The 20225-nt window shown below is 37.5% G+C and overlaps 1 protein-coding gene across 2 annotated transcripts in view; it reads right to left on the minus strand.

The window, feature by feature from the left end:
* Positions 1-2569: 2569 nt before the first annotated feature.
* The window catches only part of C6 (complement C6), a 35882-nt gene continuing 18226 nt past the window's right edge, over positions 2570-20225 (minus strand). The window contains exons 9-18 of one of the 2 annotated variants that reach the window (XM_072416640.1): positions 19691-19813; positions 18048-18214; positions 16623-16848; positions 15127-15298; positions 12941-13052; positions 11587-11719; positions 10588-10779; positions 8967-9057; positions 4054-4292; positions 2570-2832 (exon numbers count right to left, since the gene is read on the minus strand). In XM_072416640.1, coding sequence (XP_072272741.1) covers positions 2657-2832; positions 4054-4292; positions 8967-9057; positions 10588-10779; positions 11587-11719; positions 12941-13052; positions 15127-15298; positions 16623-16848; positions 18048-18214; positions 19691-19813 — 1631 coding nt within the window. In that variant the 3' untranslated portion in view covers positions 2570-2656. Of the gene's footprint in view, positions 2833-4053; positions 4293-7548; positions 7712-8966; positions 9058-10587; positions 10780-11586; positions 11720-12940; positions 13053-15126; positions 15299-16622; positions 16849-18047; positions 18215-19690; positions 19814-20225 lie in introns of those variants that run through there. The other variant, XM_072416641.1, reaches the window with a different exon arrangement.

A 20225-nucleotide genomic window follows, 5' to 3' on the forward strand; every position in this document is an offset into this window, starting at 1 on the left:
ATCCCCCAGTGACAGACCTCTGAATGACAGATCCCCCAGTGACAGACCCCTCAATGACAGATCCCCCAATGATAGACCTCTCTATGACAAATTCTCCAGTGACAGACCCCCAATTTACAGACTCTCCAATGACATCTCCCAGTGACAAACTCATCGATGACAGATCCCCCTGTGACAAACCCCTCAATGACAGATCTCCCAATGATAGACCTCTCTATGACAAATTCTCCAGTGACAGACCCCCAATTGACAGACTCTCCAATGACAGATCTCCCAGTGACAAACCCCTCAATGACAGATCCCCCAATGACAGACCTCTCAATGACAGATCCCCCAGTAAAAGAACACTTAATGACAGATCCCCCACTGTCAAACCCCTTAATGACAGATCCCCAAGTAACAAACCTTTCAATGACAGATCCCCAGTGACAAACCTCTCAATGACAGATCCCCCAGTGACAAACCTCTCAATGACAGATCCCCCAGTGACAAACCCCTCAATGACAGATTTCCTAGTGACAGACCCCTCAATGACTAATCCCCTAGTGACAGACCCCTCAAAGGCAGATCCCCTAGTGACAGACCCCTCAATGGCATATCCTCTAGTGACAGACCCCACAATGGCATATCCTCTAGTGACAAAAACCTCAATGACAGATCCCCCAGTGACAAACCCTTCAATGGCAGACCCCCTAATGACAGACCCCTCAATGACAGATCACCCAGTAACAGAACACTCAATGACAGACCCCCTCAATGATAGAGCCCCCAGTGACAAACCCCTCAATGACAGATCAAACCCCTCAATGACAGATCACCCAGTAACAGAACACTCAATGACAGACCCCCTCAATGATAGAGCCCCCAGTGACAAACCCCTCAATGACAGATCTTATGGTGACAGATCCTATAAAGTGTAAGCCTCCTATTTCTATGTAACCTGGAGAACCAATCTAGTAGGTTGACAACTTAGATCTGCAGAGTGTTGGACACGGCTGAGGATAGACAATTCTAGTAATCACATGACATTTGTATAAATATAAACTTGCTGACACTTTAGTCACTGTGCCATTTTCTTTTTGCGCTTGTTGTACATAGGTATAGGTGAGATCTGCAGCTGTCATCTTACATTGCAGTATGTAAAGAAATAGCCAGATATTTGCTTTATGGAAGCCCCTCTCAAAGATTTTACACCCTTATTCATCAGAATCTACAAAAAGAAAAGGGTTGGATTTAACAGGAAAAGGACTGCATTTCTACCTAAATATGCTTGTTACAGAAATAAGTGATTTAGCTCTGCACACTCTAATGGCACATAGCAAATTATTGGTCTAGCTTACATATATTCTAAGTGACTATAATTATGGAAAGTTAGATTTACTGTAGCCTGGCATTAAAACATAGAACAAAATAATAACCTTATAAATAAAAGTAATATTTACAGATATTTCAGGCGAGAAGCTGAATTGTATCAACAGATGGCAAGGATAACGCATGCTTATTGCTGCTATTGAATAAAAAAGTAGTCATTAAAGTGTGACTGGCTTAGCACAAGCTGTTTCACGCTAAAAAGCAGCTAATGTGTATTATCAGTCTCAATATGGTAAATTCTTGTCCTTTCACTATACATGTTCTGTAATGCTTTCCCATAAGGCATTTATTCATTTTTAAAAAATAATGTTCCCTAGCCTGTCTGCACTTACAAATCAGAAAAACCAATTGGATTTTCTACTTTCAGTGAAAAGGCAGATTGTTAATAAGGTGGAAAAAGCCTGAATGTTATCATTGTCAGTTATCAGCAGACCGCATCCAGTTTCTTCATGTTCTGCCATTTAAGTAACAAAAAAAAAACCCTTTGTCAGTAGGCAATAGACTGCAATAAGTATTTAAAGAGACCCTGTCACTTTGCCCGTTCAAAGTAACATGGTCTATTTAAACACCTGCCCCCAACTCACTTATAATAACTTTCACAGCACTCCTTCCTGCAAAAATAGGTGCAGTATTGCGTATATTGCATGTGCTGGGATGGTAGGGCATGACCCTATACAGAGTGACAAGATATTCTGTAGTGCCGATTAATTACTGTGGCTTTATTAGAAACATTTACAGTAGACAAAGGTCCTGACTTAATAAAGCTCCCCAAGACTGGAGAAGATAGACTATCATTGGAGAACCTGGGTGATGCAACAAACCTGAGATGGATCTGGTGCTGACTGGAAGCATTTGCCAACTAATAGCGAATGATAACTTAAAAACATCCATTCCACTTTGCTGGCTCACACAGGTTCACCAATGTTTATCCTGTCCAGTCTTGGAGAGCTTTGATAAATCATGGCCAAAGTGTAAATCCAGTATTATTATTGACATATTTTAGGTAATGAGTATTGTTAACATTGGTGTTAGTATAGTTATCTCTCTCTACCTGTCCCTTCTGCAATGGCATTCCTACCTGCTCATATTTTTTTCTATAGTTTCACTTTAAAATGCAAATATTATTTCAAAGATAAAATTACAGGATTTCAGTACAGGATCTGTGGAAATGTTTGAAGGCCATTTCAGATACAAAATGCGCATTTTAAGTTTTTTTTTAATATCTATTTGTTCAAAAAAAGTTGCCTTAGGCCACACGAATACAAAACATACAACTATTTACTGGTTACTGAGTGCATGCCCCATCGTGCGCTACATCGGCCTTCAGCCTTGTACACTTAATGGCTCCCAGTCCGCACAGGTTGACTGTTTTCTGCCTCCCAGAGGAGCCGGTCTTGACGCAGAACAGCTGTTCATTATTTTCAGGGCACTGATACGGGAGCAGGCAGAAGCACTGAGAGCCTGCCAAGAAGAAATGAGATTGATTAGAAGTTGTTGCAGATGAATGATGTAGAACTGCAATAAGTCATGTCTTAATATCGGTCTTAACAAACTGGGGAAATTCCAGCAATGTACACCATGAGAAATTAATTATGTCTGTCCGCATAATGAAATAATACGATGAGATTCTCTAAAGCAGTGGTCCTTAGCCAGTGGCTTGGGAGTCGCACGTGTCTTTTGGCTACCTTTATTTCTGCTCCCAGTTGCTCCTAGCAGCTGCTCCATGGCATCTGCTGCATTGCAATATAAGCTTTCAATAAGCATGAAGTCAAGCAGAAGTTAATTTAATTAAAGATTTAACATGATTAATAACTTAAATGTTGTTTTTTAGTGTAGCTCCCCACTGCTCCTTATGTTAAATGTGGCTATTTACATTACAAGACCGCTGAAACAGAGGGCAACATAATATATATTAATATACAATTATGATTAAATTAATTTGATAAAATAAAAACTAAAGTATATTATGATATGGCTCAGACACTGGACTTGATTTATTAAAGCTCTCCAAGGCTGGAGAGAATACACTTTCATCAGTGAAGCTGGGTGATCCAGCAAACCTGGTATGGATCTGGTCCAGGATTCAAAACATTTACTAGAAAATAGCAAATGATTTCAAAGAAATTTACAGATTTTCTGGATCCCCCAGCTTCACTGATGACCGGTGACGTTGATGCGTGTGTATGTTGCCGGTGGGCGGGACGGGAGATTCAAAATCCATTTGTATTGCATTCAATACAAAATAACTGTATTGATTGCAATACATTGGATTTATATGTGTAAAATCAGTACATTGTTTTCATGAACATTTATTTTACAGTATAATATAGAAGTATGAGTATATTATTTATTTTAAAAAATGTTTTAAAATAAAAAAAAATATTTATTTTTTTAATTTATTTTTTTTACATGATTTTGTCTTTCAAACTTTATTATACTCTTATACTATTATATTATACAGTAAAATAAATTTTCATGAAAAACAATGCACTGCTTTTAGACATAAAAATCAAGACAGAAATCTACTGCTAGGGAGGTCAAGAAATCCATTCCAAGTTTACTGGATCACCCAGCTTCACTGATTAAAAGTGCATCCTCTCCAGCCTTAGGGAGCTTTAATAAATCAGGCCCAATTACTTGAATTGTTTACGGTTTGCAATAGTATATCCCATTGAAGTATACCTGCACATCTCTCCCAGTCATAGCAGTAGTCATATCCACAAGCCTCTTTCTTTACACTGCGGGTAGATAGTGATATTCTGTCTCGCACCCAGCTCAGGTTGACATCATCACATGGTCCATTATTTAGAAAATGAAGCTTTTTCCTTTCCAGGCATCGTTCAGCCAAGAAACGACAACGCGGCATGGTCACAGCACTATCCCCATCCTGATCATAGATGCAAAGGTCTTCTGTGTAGTGTCTAAAGAAATAAAGTTTTGGTTTATAAGGGTCTACAATTACATCACAACCTATCTATGGTATGTTAATTCCTGTTTCCTCAAATTCTGTCCAAACTTTGACCATGTTTGAACAAATGGGCAGCATGGTGGCTCAGTGGTTAGCACTCTGGCCTTTGCAGCGCTGGGTCCCAGATTTGAATCTCGGCCAGGACATTATCTGCACGGAGTTTGCAGGTTCGCCCCGTGTCTGCGTGGGTTTCCTCTGGGTACTCCGGTTTCCTCCCACGTTCCAAAAACATGCAGTAAGGGTAATTGGCTTCCCCTCAGAATTGATCTTAGATGACATATGAGAATGGTAGGGACATTAGATTGTGGGCTCCATTGAGGGACAGTTAGTGACATGACTATCAACTTTTTACAGCACTGCATAATATGATAGCACTATATAAATACTGTATAATAATAACATGTGATACCCAACTTTTATTAGTTTCATTTAATTTACAGACCTATACCTTAGTATATTATTAACTAATAAATAAAATAGTGATATTAAAGGGGACTGTTAGGAGGTAAGACATGGAACCAAATAATGTTTTTCTTACTTAAAATGTATTTCTTGAAGCAATAACACATCAGCATTAATTTTTCATTTTCAGATTATTCATATCTGAAAGGTCACATCATTTTGAACCTCTGTCTAATGCAACCTTTTTCCACTAGTCCTGTGTTTTTCAACCAGGGTTCCTCCAAAGGTTGCTAAGGGTTCCTTGAGCAGCTTGTGACTCTCAGGTCAGTTCAGGTGACCCCATTTTGGCTATCTGTAAGGGTGATATTCCACTGACCAGCATTTTAAGGTGCATTCTTTTCACTGAGCACCACACTAATGTACTGTGAGCTGTGAATATAGTCATTACTAGCAAGGGTTTTCTTAGACCTGAAAGTTATTTAAAGGGTTCCAATGTTAAAAAGGTTGAGAAAGGTGCCATAGACCAATAGTACAGTCAAAATTCTTTTTTTTTCACACTTCAAACTTTATTAGCAAAACAATAAATACCAATAATTCAAAAACAGTATACACATTTGTCACAGTGAAATGAAAACAAAATCACATATTGTCAGATAAACTATCACAATATAAACCTCTGAATGTGCCTAAATAAACAACATCTCTGCGAGCAGCAGTTTAAGCATTTGTGTACAAACCAGAAAAAAAAAGACAACTGTCATAAAAAGAATAACGTACATCAGTAACGTATACCACATATACTGAATCCTCTCTTTTACCCCTGAAAACATTGGGCTAAGTGGTCACTTTGGAAAAATGGTTTAGTACATGGCAGTGCATTTAAAGACATTCCATGCATCCCAAGTCACAGAGAATTTGTCAATATTGTCTAGACTAATGGCCTTCGCCTCCTCCATAAGGCACACAGAATTCACTTTGCTCGATCGGAGTCTCGCCGCAGGGACCTCTTGGGAGTTCCAGAACAGTGGTATAATAATGTGTGCTGCATTTATTAAGTGGAGTGTTATAGACTTTTTGTACTTTTTCAGGGACATTTTATGTAAATGTAAAAGACACATTTCTGGTGTCAATGGCAGTAAGAATCCAGTAATAAGTTGACTAAAATGAGCAACTTCCTTCCAAAATTTCTGTATCTTTGAGCATGACCACCATATGTGAGTCATGGTGCCCACGTCGGATCTACAGCGCCAGCATATATCGGGCTTTTGAAGGGCAATTTTGTGGATTTTGTCCGGAGTCCAGTACCAATGTGTGAGGATTTTATAAGCATTTTCCTGCAGTCTAGTGCTAATAGAACTTTATGTGCTAAAATGCAGGCCCTCTCCCATTGTTTGTCTGTAAATTGCATAGCAAGCTCCCGTTCCCATTTTTGTTTAAATCTTCGGGAACTGTCTGGAGTCGATTGATTCAGATAAACATACATCAAAGAAGTTGTGTGTGAAAGAGAAGCAGCCTCCAGACAATATTGTTCAAAAAGCATGGGCTTTGTAGGCAATTTGGACTTGGTATCCAGGGCATTATTTAATGTTTGATTTGTAGGTATGCCCACTAAGGGAACTCCTGTCTCTCTCCTACAAGGCCCCACAGATCTGATCTATCCAACAATTTCCCATTTCTGAGAAAAAGTCCCAATATTTGGTTGTGACTCTAATGCCCACCCTTTCAAAAAGCCGCTATCCAAACCTGGCTTAAAATCAGGGTTTCCGACTAAAGGGGTCAGGAGTCCTGGTACAACAGCCACGTCCTTTTTAGACAATAATTTCTGAGAGATTTGGCAGTCAATGGTAGACAATGTGGTTCCAGCCAAGTGGCTGTGCATAAAGGACACTCCAGTGATTGTATCTTCTACTTTCACCCAATTCTTATTTTTAGCATGACAGCACCAATCTAGGATTCTAGCAAGACCTCAAAATTCTTTATATGACATATACAACAAGGTTTTAAAGAACCTTGGTGGAGCATTCTCTTCTAAAGCTAAACCAGATTATAAAACCTTGCTTGTTTATATAAGGGGAGATGTAATAATACTATATACAAGTTTTAGTACTGATGACCAGTCCCATGAAGCTGCTTCCCATTCTCCCTGGCTGTGCAGCGGGCCCTCTCATCGAAGTCCTTAATGTACAATGCTGGAGTCCAGGTCCAGCACTGTTTCAAAGAAACAGCACCAGCAACCACAAAACCAATAAAAAAGCAAGTATTACTTAGTGGAAGCAAACAGACCCCCAAAATACACACTGGGTCAGTACAAATCTGATGCCGGAAATCATAGGTCTGTATTATCATCACTGACTGTATTAGTCTGTCATTTGCAACCCCTATTTAATGTACAGAGCTGCATAGTATGTTGGCGCTATATAAATCCTGTTTAATAATAATATTATTAATAATAATAGGTCAATATATGCAGAGCAGATGAACTGGATCTACTCAGCACACCATTTCACCAAATGAACAACTATGAGGGGCCAGCTAAATTTCTCAGGCATCAATGAAGAACATTTTATTACACATGAAAATATGGTACGGACAGTCAGAGATGTCATGTGGGTGGCTGTGTACTGTACCTGGGAGACCTAGGCTGTGGTCTATGTTGGCTTGCAGAAATCTTGGTCCCTTCCCACTGCTGCACAGTAAACAGATCCAGATATTTTATGGTCTATACATCATTTTCCAATGATGTTTCAAATAGATTTAAATAGAATCTCTTTTTTCCTTCACATTGTGTAATAAAGATACACAGAGTTCAGTAAATTTAGTTTAGTGTGATGTTGAAAACACAGTTATGCAGACTCTATTTCACATTCACTTGAACTCACATTAGATTTTTTTCATCAACCTTTGTAGATCAGAGAAAGGTGTTCAGCAAATCCTACGTAGACTACACAATTCTTTATATTCACTGCAAATCTGAAATTGAAGAGGACATAGTGTTCCCAGATTGCAATTTCTTGGTATTTTATGATATCATCTTCTATTATGATTGAATTGGTTTAGAAATTCCTGCTAAGCTGTCACTACAGATGGCTGTAATTTTACCCATTGTGCCTTCACCACAATTGGCCATCCTAAATCCACAAATATTTATTATATTTCTTCTTTCTTTTTAAACTACAACTGAGTTTCACTTCGTCAATTGGTTAAAATTAAATCAATCAGTGATCATACACTGATATAGCAGGGCCATTTACAGGCATTTGTAAAAATGATCAATTTTTGTAACTTGATGGCAGCTTTCCGAATTCAAGAACTTCAGGCAAGTCTTGTCATTCCCCAGGCATGTAAATACACCAGTGCCTTCATATTCTGCTCCATTTGCTCTTTGAAAAGCCACCCAGTTTTCTGCAAACCATTAACCTAAGCTGACTAAAAAGTCCTTATGACCATTTCTTGCCACTTCCCATACACATAAAGTAGTAACTCATCACAGTCACATTGAGGGAAGCCTGGCTAGGTCATCCCTATGCTGTGTAAGAGGCAAGATGGCAATTCGTAATAATTAAGTCCCTGCAGACAGGCTGGAACAAGACATTATGTTAACTGATTATTCACAGGAAAGTTGCTCATAAAATAAATAATTCACAAGTAAAAATTTAACAGCTGATTGTTATTGTTTTCTCCAAGATAAGTATAGTTCTACACTGCGCCTTCTTGTCCCTCTCCATAGGCAATACACAACCGATCATTGAACATTCGTAATTACGGGAGTGTAAGTATTTAAAAATGTTTGTGATCATGTCCTGTCTGGCTACCATCTTTTTTATATTGGAAAATTAGAAAAGATTTATATACCTAATGGCTTTATTGAAACGACTAGACCAGGGTTCCTCCAGAGGTTTTAAGGGTTCCCTGAGCAATCAGCAATTTGTGACTCTCAGGTCAGTTTAAGTGATACCATGATAATCACAAAGTTCACTGTGATGATCTTTTTGGCTATCTGTATGGGTGACATTCTTCCAACTGGCTAGCAATAAAAGAGGCATTCTTCCCACTGGCCACCACACTAATAAACTGAGAGCTGTGGGTGTATTAATTATAGCTTGGGTTCCATGAAGACTTTTTTAGAAAGTTTTTTCGAGTGATTCCCTGATGTTAGAAAGGTTAAGAAACATTGGACTGGACATACATTAATAATTAAACTGCCATAAGAAAATGTGCATATTACCCACAATCCTCTTCGGGGGACATGCAGACACATTCAGTGCCAACTTGCTTTTGTCCTGGTTTGCAGTTACCTTGATTCACCTTTGGTAGCACTGAAAAGAATGATACACATTTATGTTGTTAGCAATTTGCATGGAAAGTTCAAGGTTATCCTAAAATGTGACTTATAAGACAAGGAATGTGCCTGAATTATCAATTTCTAGCATGTGCTTTGGTAAGAATAACTCATCTGGTGAATAGAAATTATAATGAAAAAACATGTGTAAATGATCGGTAGATCTAGCAATATAGGCACTGTCTTGATTTTTCTTCTGGAAGCCAAGCATGGTCTTGTACCTCCCAAGCAATGTGAGTGGTCTAGGATAAATATACGACAACAGAAAGAGGATAAAAACAGGAAGGGATGCCCAAACTTAGCTTTTACTGAAAATCCTGAGATTTGCATTTGTATTATTTTAGCAAACCTTCAGATCTACTGATTACTTTAGGTTTCTTTTTTGTTTTTTAACTAAAGGTAACCTCTGATTATTCATTTTCTGGTTTGAATTGTCTAGGTTTTTGCCTGGTTTCCATTAAGCAAAGAGTGTACATGTGACAGCACAAACTATTTTTATACAGTAGATAATCAATATTCCACTGGACCACTGAAGGCCACCATGAGTACAGCTTTCACAAGAATGGGGTAAGGAAGACCCCTCTAGGACCGTTTTAGAGAAAAGGCTATGAATCAAAAATTGCTGCATATTAAAGAAAATGAGAAGCAAAGTCATTATGTAACTTAGTGGGCTGTACTCACAAGATTAAGGGTTCACAAAAAGAACATTTGCTTTAGAGATAATTGTTCTTAAAGTGTAAGCTTTTCTGTAAGCCCAAACTATCAAGTTCAGGAATTATATTCTTGTTATTGCTGCTTCATGATGATGAGAACTACCCACACTATATTTAGGATTCTAAGATTGAATAGAAGAAGCACTAAGAACTTTTACAAAGCTGGTACAATATTCTTTTTCCTATCAAGAGGATTAATGAAGAAACCTTTGGCAAACCAAACAGCAAAGTGAGAACCCATTCAAGCTACACTTACACCTCTATTGTTGTTTTTGTGGTGTAGTTACTTGTACATATTTGGACATGGTTTACCTGCCTCACCATTTGTACAGACAGCAGGATATTTTGTATCACACTTAAACTTAAGCTACATTCTTACTGAATTAACACAAATAGGCAACACAAAGTAAATGTTCTCATAGAAAATGTAGATCTGTCCTTCTGGAATAAAATGTGTGGAAAACTATAATGGTTTAAGCCAGTTTTAAAACCTTTAGTGTACAAATAAAAATTTGGGTGCAGATTGCCTCCATGCTAGTACAGCATGCTGGGCTTTCCAACAAGAAGTCCAACACTGCGCGCATGGCAGTAAGTCTGTCCAATAAAAAACTGGCCATATTTTAAGTGGCTCCTACTTGCTATAAATGGCAAAATTTGCAAGATACATTGTAGTGTTTCATATCTCCCTGACATGAAAAGAAATGCAAAATACCATATATATTTTAAATTTAGTCCACAATAAGCAAATAAAGAAAATATATATTACTTTATTTTCTATTTCGGTCATAAGATACCTTTTTCACAGCCGATTTCACTATTGATTGGCGGACTCCACTCGTAGTTACTTCCACATGTGTAACGAGTTTCACCAGTGACAGTAAAGCCAGAAGGGCAGCTTAAATGAATCACTTCACCAACATTATAATCTGACTTGAAACGGGATATTGTCACATCATGAGTGGTTGCTGGCCTAGGACATGTTGTTCCTGAAAGAGAAAGTGACAGCTAGTTAATAAAAATGATAGCTACTTGGCAATAGCACCTCTTAGTTTTTATGACAAGTCGGCTTGGAGCTGTACAGGGAAGGGGAGAAGCACCCGTGGAGGACACAGAGCTTTGTACAGCTTTGTCAGTATAGAAAAATAGTCACAAAACGTCACACACTAATATTTCTATGACAAGACTATGTATTGATGATAGGAGAGTCGGACAGCTGTGTAAAGTCTTCTCCAGCACATCCTAAAGATTCTCATTGGGTTAAGGTTCGGACTGTGATGGCCAATTCATATGTGAAAATGTCTCATGCTCCTTGGACCACTATTTAACAATCTGAGACTGATGAATCCTGGCATTGTCATCTTGGAATATGCCCATGCTGTCAGAGAAGAAAAGTCCATTGATAAAAAACCCTGGTAATTCAGTATATTCAGGAAGTCAGCTGACCCTATTTTTTGGGCATTTAACATTGCTGAACCTAGACGTGACAGTAACAGCCCCAGAATGTGCTTTGAGTGTGGCCCCTGGTGTTCTACCTTAGAATTAGAATTAAATATCTGTTTTTAGTACTTTTATGTTTAAAATCAAAGATTTATTAAATGACTTGTATCTCTACAGTCAGCATTATGCACTCTTATACAAATTACTCCTTTTACTTAGCTGTAAATCTTGAGTCACGAATTAATGAAATGGCAGTAAATCCGTATAAACATGTACAATGGAAGTCTTTCTCTACCCGTCCTGAATTTCCATATAAATGAATACAATAAATTTTAGGACAAGAATATGACACTTACGCACACACTCGACGTACTCCTGCTTCCATGTTCCATCTGGGAGACATCTCAGGAATTGATATCCAGAAAGTTCATAGCCTGAGAAGCACATTATTTCAATCTCCTCAGCTACTTTGTACCATCTCTTTGCATTCTGTATAGATATAAAAAATGAATATTTTATGACAATTTATGTTTTATTTATATGTCTTACATAATAATAATAAATAGGAAATATGTGCAAAGATTCGATCACCTTTGAGTATGACCCTATTGTTTTATTAAAGCTGAACTCAAGTCTAAATTTTAGTCTTGAGCAGTTGGCGGGCTTTGCTTCTGAATTTAAAGTACTTACCTAAGATTCACTGCACAATCTAAGCTTTTCACAGTGTGCATTATAAGCTGAAGAAAGTCAGAGAATCCACCTCATTTCCCAGATGGAGGACATCCAGCCTTAACCACCCCCTTCCTCCCCATCCATACTGTCTCTGGCCCTTACCATTTATTTATTTGATTCCAATTCTTTCAATTATGAAGGCTCAGCATCGTATGTAGATGTTGCCTGGGACAGTCTACAAATGCATTCTACCTAAGAACCAGACTGAACATTGATATCGGCCCATTTATGTATTGGTAATACTTTTGACACGAGCCAGCTCACAGTTAGTATTAAGGTTGAGGACACTTAGGAAGAGTACTGAGGTAGTGTGATGTTTTTAGGAAGTTTTGTACAACATTCTGCTGGCCTCTTCCATGCTGTAACTGCACAAAGAAGCACTGGGGTTCAGGGAATTCTAAAATAAGGTACCTGATGAAAACAGAAAGGTTTTATTTACAAATGTAATGTAATGAAATGTAAGGTAATGCATAAGGAAATAAAAGAAACTTAATATTTAAAAACAGCAAACCAATTTATATATAAAAATTATTCTTATCCCTCCTACTGCCTGTGCAAATTCTGGGAAACAGTCTCTTGAAGCGTGTAGGAAAACCAACATTTCAGGGATAGGTCCAAGAGAAAGAACCATTAATATCTGCAGGGCATCCAGAATATTGACACTCCTAGAAGTGTAGTTTTCCCATTTAGAGGGACTGACGTCTTCTAGAACCAAATCCCTATGTCCACCTCACTTTTTGATCTACTTTTCTATGCCAAACTCTCATTACAACATATATTTCAATCCCAGGTCTGCAAAATTGATAGCACAGCTGCAGTGTGTCCATTGACTTAGTACTGGATCTGGAAGGCATCTCTACTGTTCAAGGTTATTGTCCACCCTAGGCAGCGAATAAAACCATCATGATTTAACATATTATTTTTGTTAATATTTATTATAAAAATCTATATTTATTGTTGCAGTATAAAATGTCTTACAACAAATAGCGCATTCTCTGGCGGATCTGGCTTGAGACATCCACTGTCTGGATCCGGATGTGTTTGGTCCACTTCCTTTTTGTCCTCATCATCATTGATGCACAGAGCTCCTCTAAACAAAAATTAAAACACATCATGTTATTAAATATAACACATAAACAAGCTTTACTTCATTCATTGAAAAAAATTGAACTGGGCTTGAAATCAATTTTATTTTTTCATATTATTGCTTTTTTTTAGTAACATAAGAAGGAATCAGCTTAAGTGAGAAACACTGATAAAAGAATCTTACCAAGGTAACCATTCTCTACTCTATTTAGAATATTAACAAACAAAATGTAAAATCTATGGTAATTTTGATTCAACCTTTTGATTGTTTATTATGGCTAAAACAATAATTATGTAATCTAAACAAATATTTTACCAATCTCAGTACCAACATAGTAAAACCCCTTTCTCTACTATACCAGTTTTACAGTTCTGTAATGCATTTGTATATACTCCATTTGTACTATATTGATTTTGTGTTTTTTGAGAGAAAAATGTTTATTTTAGATAATTTTCAGCTAGCAAACAAAATGCAATAAACAATAATTCTATATTATATAAATACATATAGTATACATAGACAGAGCTTGTTACTCTTCCCTTACCCAACATAAAAAGGAATAACAGGCTGAAAGTGGACCTTAGCTTTCCTAATCTCTATCAAATAGTTAAATGACTATTCCCACCTCTGTGACTCTCCCCATACCCATCCCCTTCTTTATCCGTCTTCCCTACCCTTTAAGCCAGTCATACATTATGGTGTGTATTTATAAAGCAGTAAATCTGACATTCACTAAAACATTCCCTGGTAGAGAATAATTTACTACCATGAAAGCACTGAAAATGATTCAGTGAAGGTCAGATTCACTGCTTTAAAAATAGACCACTGTGCTATATTTTATAATCTTTTTGTTATTTATTAATTGATTATACAAAAATATAAATCAAACATTGATCATACCCATTCCATCTTTAACCATTGTTTTGAACAAAAAATCTAATTTTTTGTAATAATCACTACCATTAATCAGATGGATCATATCAATTATTGAAAAGAATCAATGGTGCATTTAATACATCATTAAAGTAGTTGATTGCAAGGATCATAATTTTGATCAAAAATAATGTTGAAAAAAAAATTATCTGGATAACATTCTCACTGCTAATAGCTTGTACATTCTTTCTATTTTCAGAGATTGTTTTCCACGCATAATTGTCTCTTATAACATTCTGTACCAGCATTGCTTGCAATAAGAGAAGATTGTCCTGAAACCTTACTTAATAATGCAAATTAAAAAAGTATCACGGACAGTACTCGTCTGCGTTAAAACCAGATAGGTGCAGGTGCTTTCATTTTTTTTTCAGTAATAAAAAAAAATAAGGCTTTGCTCATTCAGGGCCAAAAACCAACATACCGCTCTAAACTACCCAAACTCCACTGATTCTTACCAGTACATGCTCTCATCTCTTTCCAAACACTGAACAGGCAAGAAGCCAAACAAGATGGAAACAGAAGAGACAGATGTAACAACAATCTTTATTCATGATATCTAGCTGATGCTTGTCTTATACGTTCCAGATCTGGCTGTAGAGCGCAGTCTTCAGTGTATGGGTTTCATTTCTTTATGAATTTCAATAAGAATTTCGCCTATTGTTTGCCCCCTGGGTATTTCAAACCCACAGAAGTGCCAAGTACAACAACTTTCATATTGTTTTGTAGATTCAGATCATCTAAGAAGATTTGGCAATGTGGGATGAGCAAGTTAAATTAAACCCTGCGTAATGCAATGGGGAACTCAAGATTAAGAGAACAATCCACAGAACTTTATGAAAGACAACAAAATATAATAACAAAATGTGGTGCATACAAGGCATACAGCTTTAGACTAAGTTCACGCAGGATTTTTTTACATCAGCATGGCTGTGGTTCACCAGTCTTCAAATGCTTAAACGCAGCATTATCAATAAACTGAACTGAGTGGTTGAAAGTGGTTGGTTTCTTTTTGTTCTGGTGTTGGGTTGTGATGCAAACTTTGTAACTTCCTTATTTACCATATGGAAGTTTTTTGTTTGCTGTTTTGATTTTGCAAAGCAATGGAAGACATAGGATTCTGTTTCTGCTTATTTTACTGACTTACTGGTCTTCAAACAGAGAAATAGTGCAATGATCTTCTTCAGTCTGTGGGCCCTCGCATGGATTCCCTCCTTTGCTGGGAGCAGGATTGTTACACTGCCTGGTTCTCCTTCTAACTCGTGAAGTATCACATGCACTCCAAGATGACCAGCAGTTCCATGAACCATCAACTGCAACTATAGGAATCAAAAGATCAGTTAATCACTAATGGTCTAAATAATAGATTTAAAGCATTAAGATGTATTATCGTATACAGCTGCAGGATGGCCACATTGAGTAGTAGCAGAATAAGTAGTACAATAAAATTAGTTGATACACAGTCCTGGAAATAGTTTCTTGCTAAGCAAGCAATTGGTATGCTGTTCTATTACTTATTATTTTGAAATGGCATTAGGTAGCTACATAACCATCATTGTAAATGCAGTTTTTAATCCATACATGTGAATTGTTCATGCAGCAGGTCAAGGTTTGTTGCCACAAAATAAAGTTGCACCATAGTGCTTGGAGCCACATAGGACTTATAAATTAAGGTGATCTTATGAATCAAGAAGTGATATAATGATAACACTTTCATAGGTATGATTCAGCCCAGAGATTGGCAAGGGTTCTTTTAATAGAAGGTAGAGTTTTAACACAATGTACATCAACACATCATAAAAATTCACCTAGGTATAGGTGGTACTTTGCATGCCCACCAAGGCAGCCAAAATAGTGCATTATAAAAATGTATCTTTGTACTGTAATGTACCCAGCTAAACGTAGGAGACACTGTAGACCCATTGCACCCTTAAAACAATCTACATTATGTCTTTTTTTCCTTACATTTACCAAATGACAAAATTCTCAATTCTCTTAAAATTCTGGCTAATAGCTTTTCCCAGAATCCCACACAAAATGGAAGGTTTTCTGAGTATTGTCCCAGTACTGCCCTTTTGCTATACTTTTTTACCTACATTAAATGGTATTTTAGGTCTGGATAGATGCCGAGATGCAGATTTTATCTTTTTTACACCTTCATGATGTGAATATAGTAGGCAGATCTTCAGTTTGTGTGAAGAAGTCAATATAATGGCCTGTCAAGAATCAAGTACAGTGTTTCTTAACAAAGGCTCCGTGGACATTGCTAGGGGTTCCTTGAACAATATATAATTTGTGCTGGTCAGTTTAAGTGACACCAATGATCTTTTTTGCTACCTGTAAGGGTGACATTCTTCCCAATGGCCCATGATGTGTCAATCATCTCACTGTTGTTGTGGATATAATAATTAGGGAAGGGTTTTCCTGGGACATTCAAAATATATGTTTATAAAGTTTTACAGGACTTTTAAATATATATAATTGGACTGCATTGATCTTTTTTAGCGTGAAATGGATATATTTCCCACATCAGTTTATAGCTTTCATTCATTTAGTACAACTTTATATTACGAAATCAACTTTAATTATGAAATCTGATTAGTTCTTATAGACTTTAAATATTTCAGAGTATGCACCACCTACCTGACTTGAAATCTGGTGCCCGTTTCTCACAGCTCTCCCCATATGTACCAGGCTGACAAACACACAGACACTCAGTATCCACTAATACTGTTCTGGCATTATTGGGGCAAGGGGAACACTGACATGGATCAAACTTCCCCAGATACTCATCAAAAGCCTTCAGGAGATTGCGGCGTTTTGTCACTGCGCAGGGAAAGCCAGTAATTAAATCCACAATAGGCTTCAGCTGTAAGAATCAAAAATTAAAAAAGTGAATTACCAATATTAAGATTTTATTAAACTAAACAAACTTAAAAATGTAAAATAATTTGAGTACAAATGGAAAGAAAAGAACATGAACACATGCTACAACGTAAAAAACAAAAAACTCCCAAAAGGCACAAAAAGCAAAAAAAAAAAAAAAAAGGATGCAAATAGTGCTTTTTTGTTTTGGATATAAGGATATTGTTATATTTTATTTAAAAAGTGACAACATACTATGCAGTGCTGAACAATTAATAGGGCTGCAGATAGGGATGGAGATAAAATAGAATATATGACGTAAGTACAGACACAGGAAAAGACTTGAATCCTACCCAACTGAGCTCACAGTCTAAGGCTATGATCAGACTAACCGTGAGGTTTTGGTGTGGTTACCACTTTCTCATGCCATAAACCACTGCCTTGGGGGAGATGCTACATGTAGCGTTTCCCATGTTAACCCAATAGGGAATGAATGGGGGCTTCATCGAGCTGTTGCTTACTGTCACTTGTTGTCAAATCTGCAAACGCTGGTTCTATAGGAACTATCACTGCAGTGTCTGGGCAGATGGCAAGATGCCAACCATCACGAGCTGCTTGGGAACTCTTGTTCCCGCCAAGGGTCTGAATAGAGGTGGGAGAACCTATGATACAATGGACAGGGGTAATGGAACTGTTGCTAATTAGTTATGGTTAAAAGAAGGAAGATGAATAAATTTTATATATTTTACAAAAAGATTAATATATTAATATATTTTACAAAAAAGTCATAACTGTATTTTTTTAAATATATTGACATTAAAAAATTGTACAATGTACAAATGTAATTGTACAATGTAAGGAAAATGTAAATAAATTAAAGAGTTTTTAAATTATTTCAAAAAAGGTAGAATGCATGGTGTATCAAGAACTTGTACCAAAAAGATCAACTTAAAATTAGATAAAAACATAAAGAAGGACTACAAATTTGTAAAAAGTACAAGACTGCATTTGGGATAACTTCCAACACAACACAATCTTAGCTAAATCTTAGTAAAAACCATGGAGTAAATTTGGAGTGACAGATACCATGAAATATGAATATTGTACAAATGTATATTATTTATTATTATCTTTAACTATTAGGAAGTCTAAAAGTAACCAGATGACCCTGAATCTACAGTAGAAAATCCCACTAAACCTCACCTCAAAATCCACAATGACTGGGTTGTCAGTTGTAGATGCCTTCCAGTCTTCGTAGTCTTGATTCTCAGGGTAGGAGCCTTGTTTCTCATAACCCAGCTTAGCTGTAAATTTAGCTTTGCCGCCTTTGACAAACGAGATGGATTTCTCAGATGACTGAAGAAATGATCCTGAAAATGGTGGATAGATTTGTAAGGTGAATATACAGATTTATTTCAATTCTGGCCTTACCAGCAGCAAATATTTCCCCTTTATTCAGTGGCAGATGCAGCTAACAGCGTTCCCCTGTACAGCAACGACTTGACCCTCCGCCTGACCAGTTTGGCTGTTGTGGGGGCCCCCAGTTCACTGAATAGGGTTGGGGACCCTTATGCAGTGGCACAATTTGCACCTCACTATGTCTTACCCTTACCCCTCACTGCCCCACTGCCATCTAGAAGAACACAAGACTAATATGCTAACTACTAATTTGTAATGTAAATTTGCTAGTAAAGCACACCTCCAACCCTATTCATTATTTTTTTTTTTAATGGGATCTGTGACCTCTATAATTTTTTCCATTTCCTGTTTTGCCACTGAGACAGGAAGTGAGCTAATCATTTTCTTTGGGGGGATTCCCTTTACATTAGATCCCAGTAAGCGATGACCACCCAAAAAAGGGGGTGTATCCCCTCTTACACAGTTGTCACCAGAACCAATGTCCCCATGAGAACAGCAGCATAGTGATCACCATAACAACCACGGCAGTGTCAATACAGCAGGGGTGGTCCTAGTGCTTGCCAGGCGCGGTACCTGTGGTTGTCAAGGAAAGTACCAGTGATTGTGAAGAGTGGTACCTGTGTTTGCAGGGGCATTATCAGTGGTTTTGGGGGCAGTACCCGTGGTTTTAGGGGCAGTATTTGTAGTTGTCAAGGGCGGTACCAGTGAATTGCAGTGGTGGTTTCTGTGGTTCAAGGGTGGTACCTGTGGTCATCAGAGGTGGTACTTATGGTTGTCAGGGGCGATACCAGTGGTTGTCAGTAAAAGCAGTAGGAGAAGGGATGTCCTTTGGTGTTGGTGGTATTTGAAATGGAGTGAATGGTGGTTATTCAGACAAAGAGTAGCAAAGATGCACAAATTAGGCAGAGCTGTAGGCAGATGGAGGTATGGTGGGCAGAGACATTTTGGTGCCGGGCTGTTACTGTGCTCCATGACCTGTGGTATACAGATATGCCCAATGTGGGGCTCTATATTCTACAATGATTCATTTCATGTTGGTTAGGTACTTATTTTTTCAGGGCCACCAAGAAATTTTGCAATGGGGCTCAGTGATTTTTTTTACCAGCTATTACCCCTACCCGTACACATGGGATGTTTCCCCTCACCTCCTGTTCCTCTGACAAGAGAGACCATCGTTACCAGGAAATAGAGAGTAACCATGGTGCAGGAATAAGTAAGATTGGAATGACAACTGGGGGGCAGGAAGAAGGGTGTACCCAGATAATAAGCTGCATTGGCACCTACCCTTTTCTGTCTGGGCACTTCAAAAAAAATTCAAAGGACCTTTTCATTATGACCTTCTATTTAATTAGCACATTTGGCTATTTGGTATTTAATGGCAACGTACAGGAGTTCTGTTATGTCAAAGTCCTATGAATTACACTTACCTCCATATCGTATTGACATCTTATTTGTAGTGCAGCTCTCCCTCACTTTCCTCTTTTTTCTAAAAAAGACCCGATAGGTTATTTCAGTTCGTAGACAGTCCTTTGATTCTTCATCTGTCAGACCTAGAAGAGCAACAGTGCAGTTATTGATACTAAACCATTACAATTGCAAGGGACTGCCACTAGCCTTGTCTATTGTGTGTGATGAGACTATAAGTAGTAAGAGTACTTCAAGGTTCAGACAAGGGACATAGGACCATGCTACTACTCCTTTGACCTTTGTCTCTTCACAACAATATATATATATTTTTAATAAAGAGACAAGAGTCTATGAGACATTGGTCTATGAAGTCTATGATGGTGAAGGAACAGCCTGAACAACAAAGTAGTAAATGTTGAGAGAATATCAGAAAGTTAAATAGAATTGTATAATGTATTGGACAAGACATCTTTTATTATGTTGCCCTAGGTAAGGAACATCATTTTGTCAGCATTTCATTTCAAAGCATATTAAATACTGAACTGCATTGAATCT

Source organism: Pyxicephalus adspersus, chromosome 6 (genome assembly GCF_032062135.1).
Source record: "Pyxicephalus adspersus chromosome 6, UCB_Pads_2.0, whole genome shotgun sequence".
Taxonomy (NCBI): domain Eukaryota; kingdom Metazoa; phylum Chordata; class Amphibia; order Anura; family Pyxicephalidae; genus Pyxicephalus; species Pyxicephalus adspersus.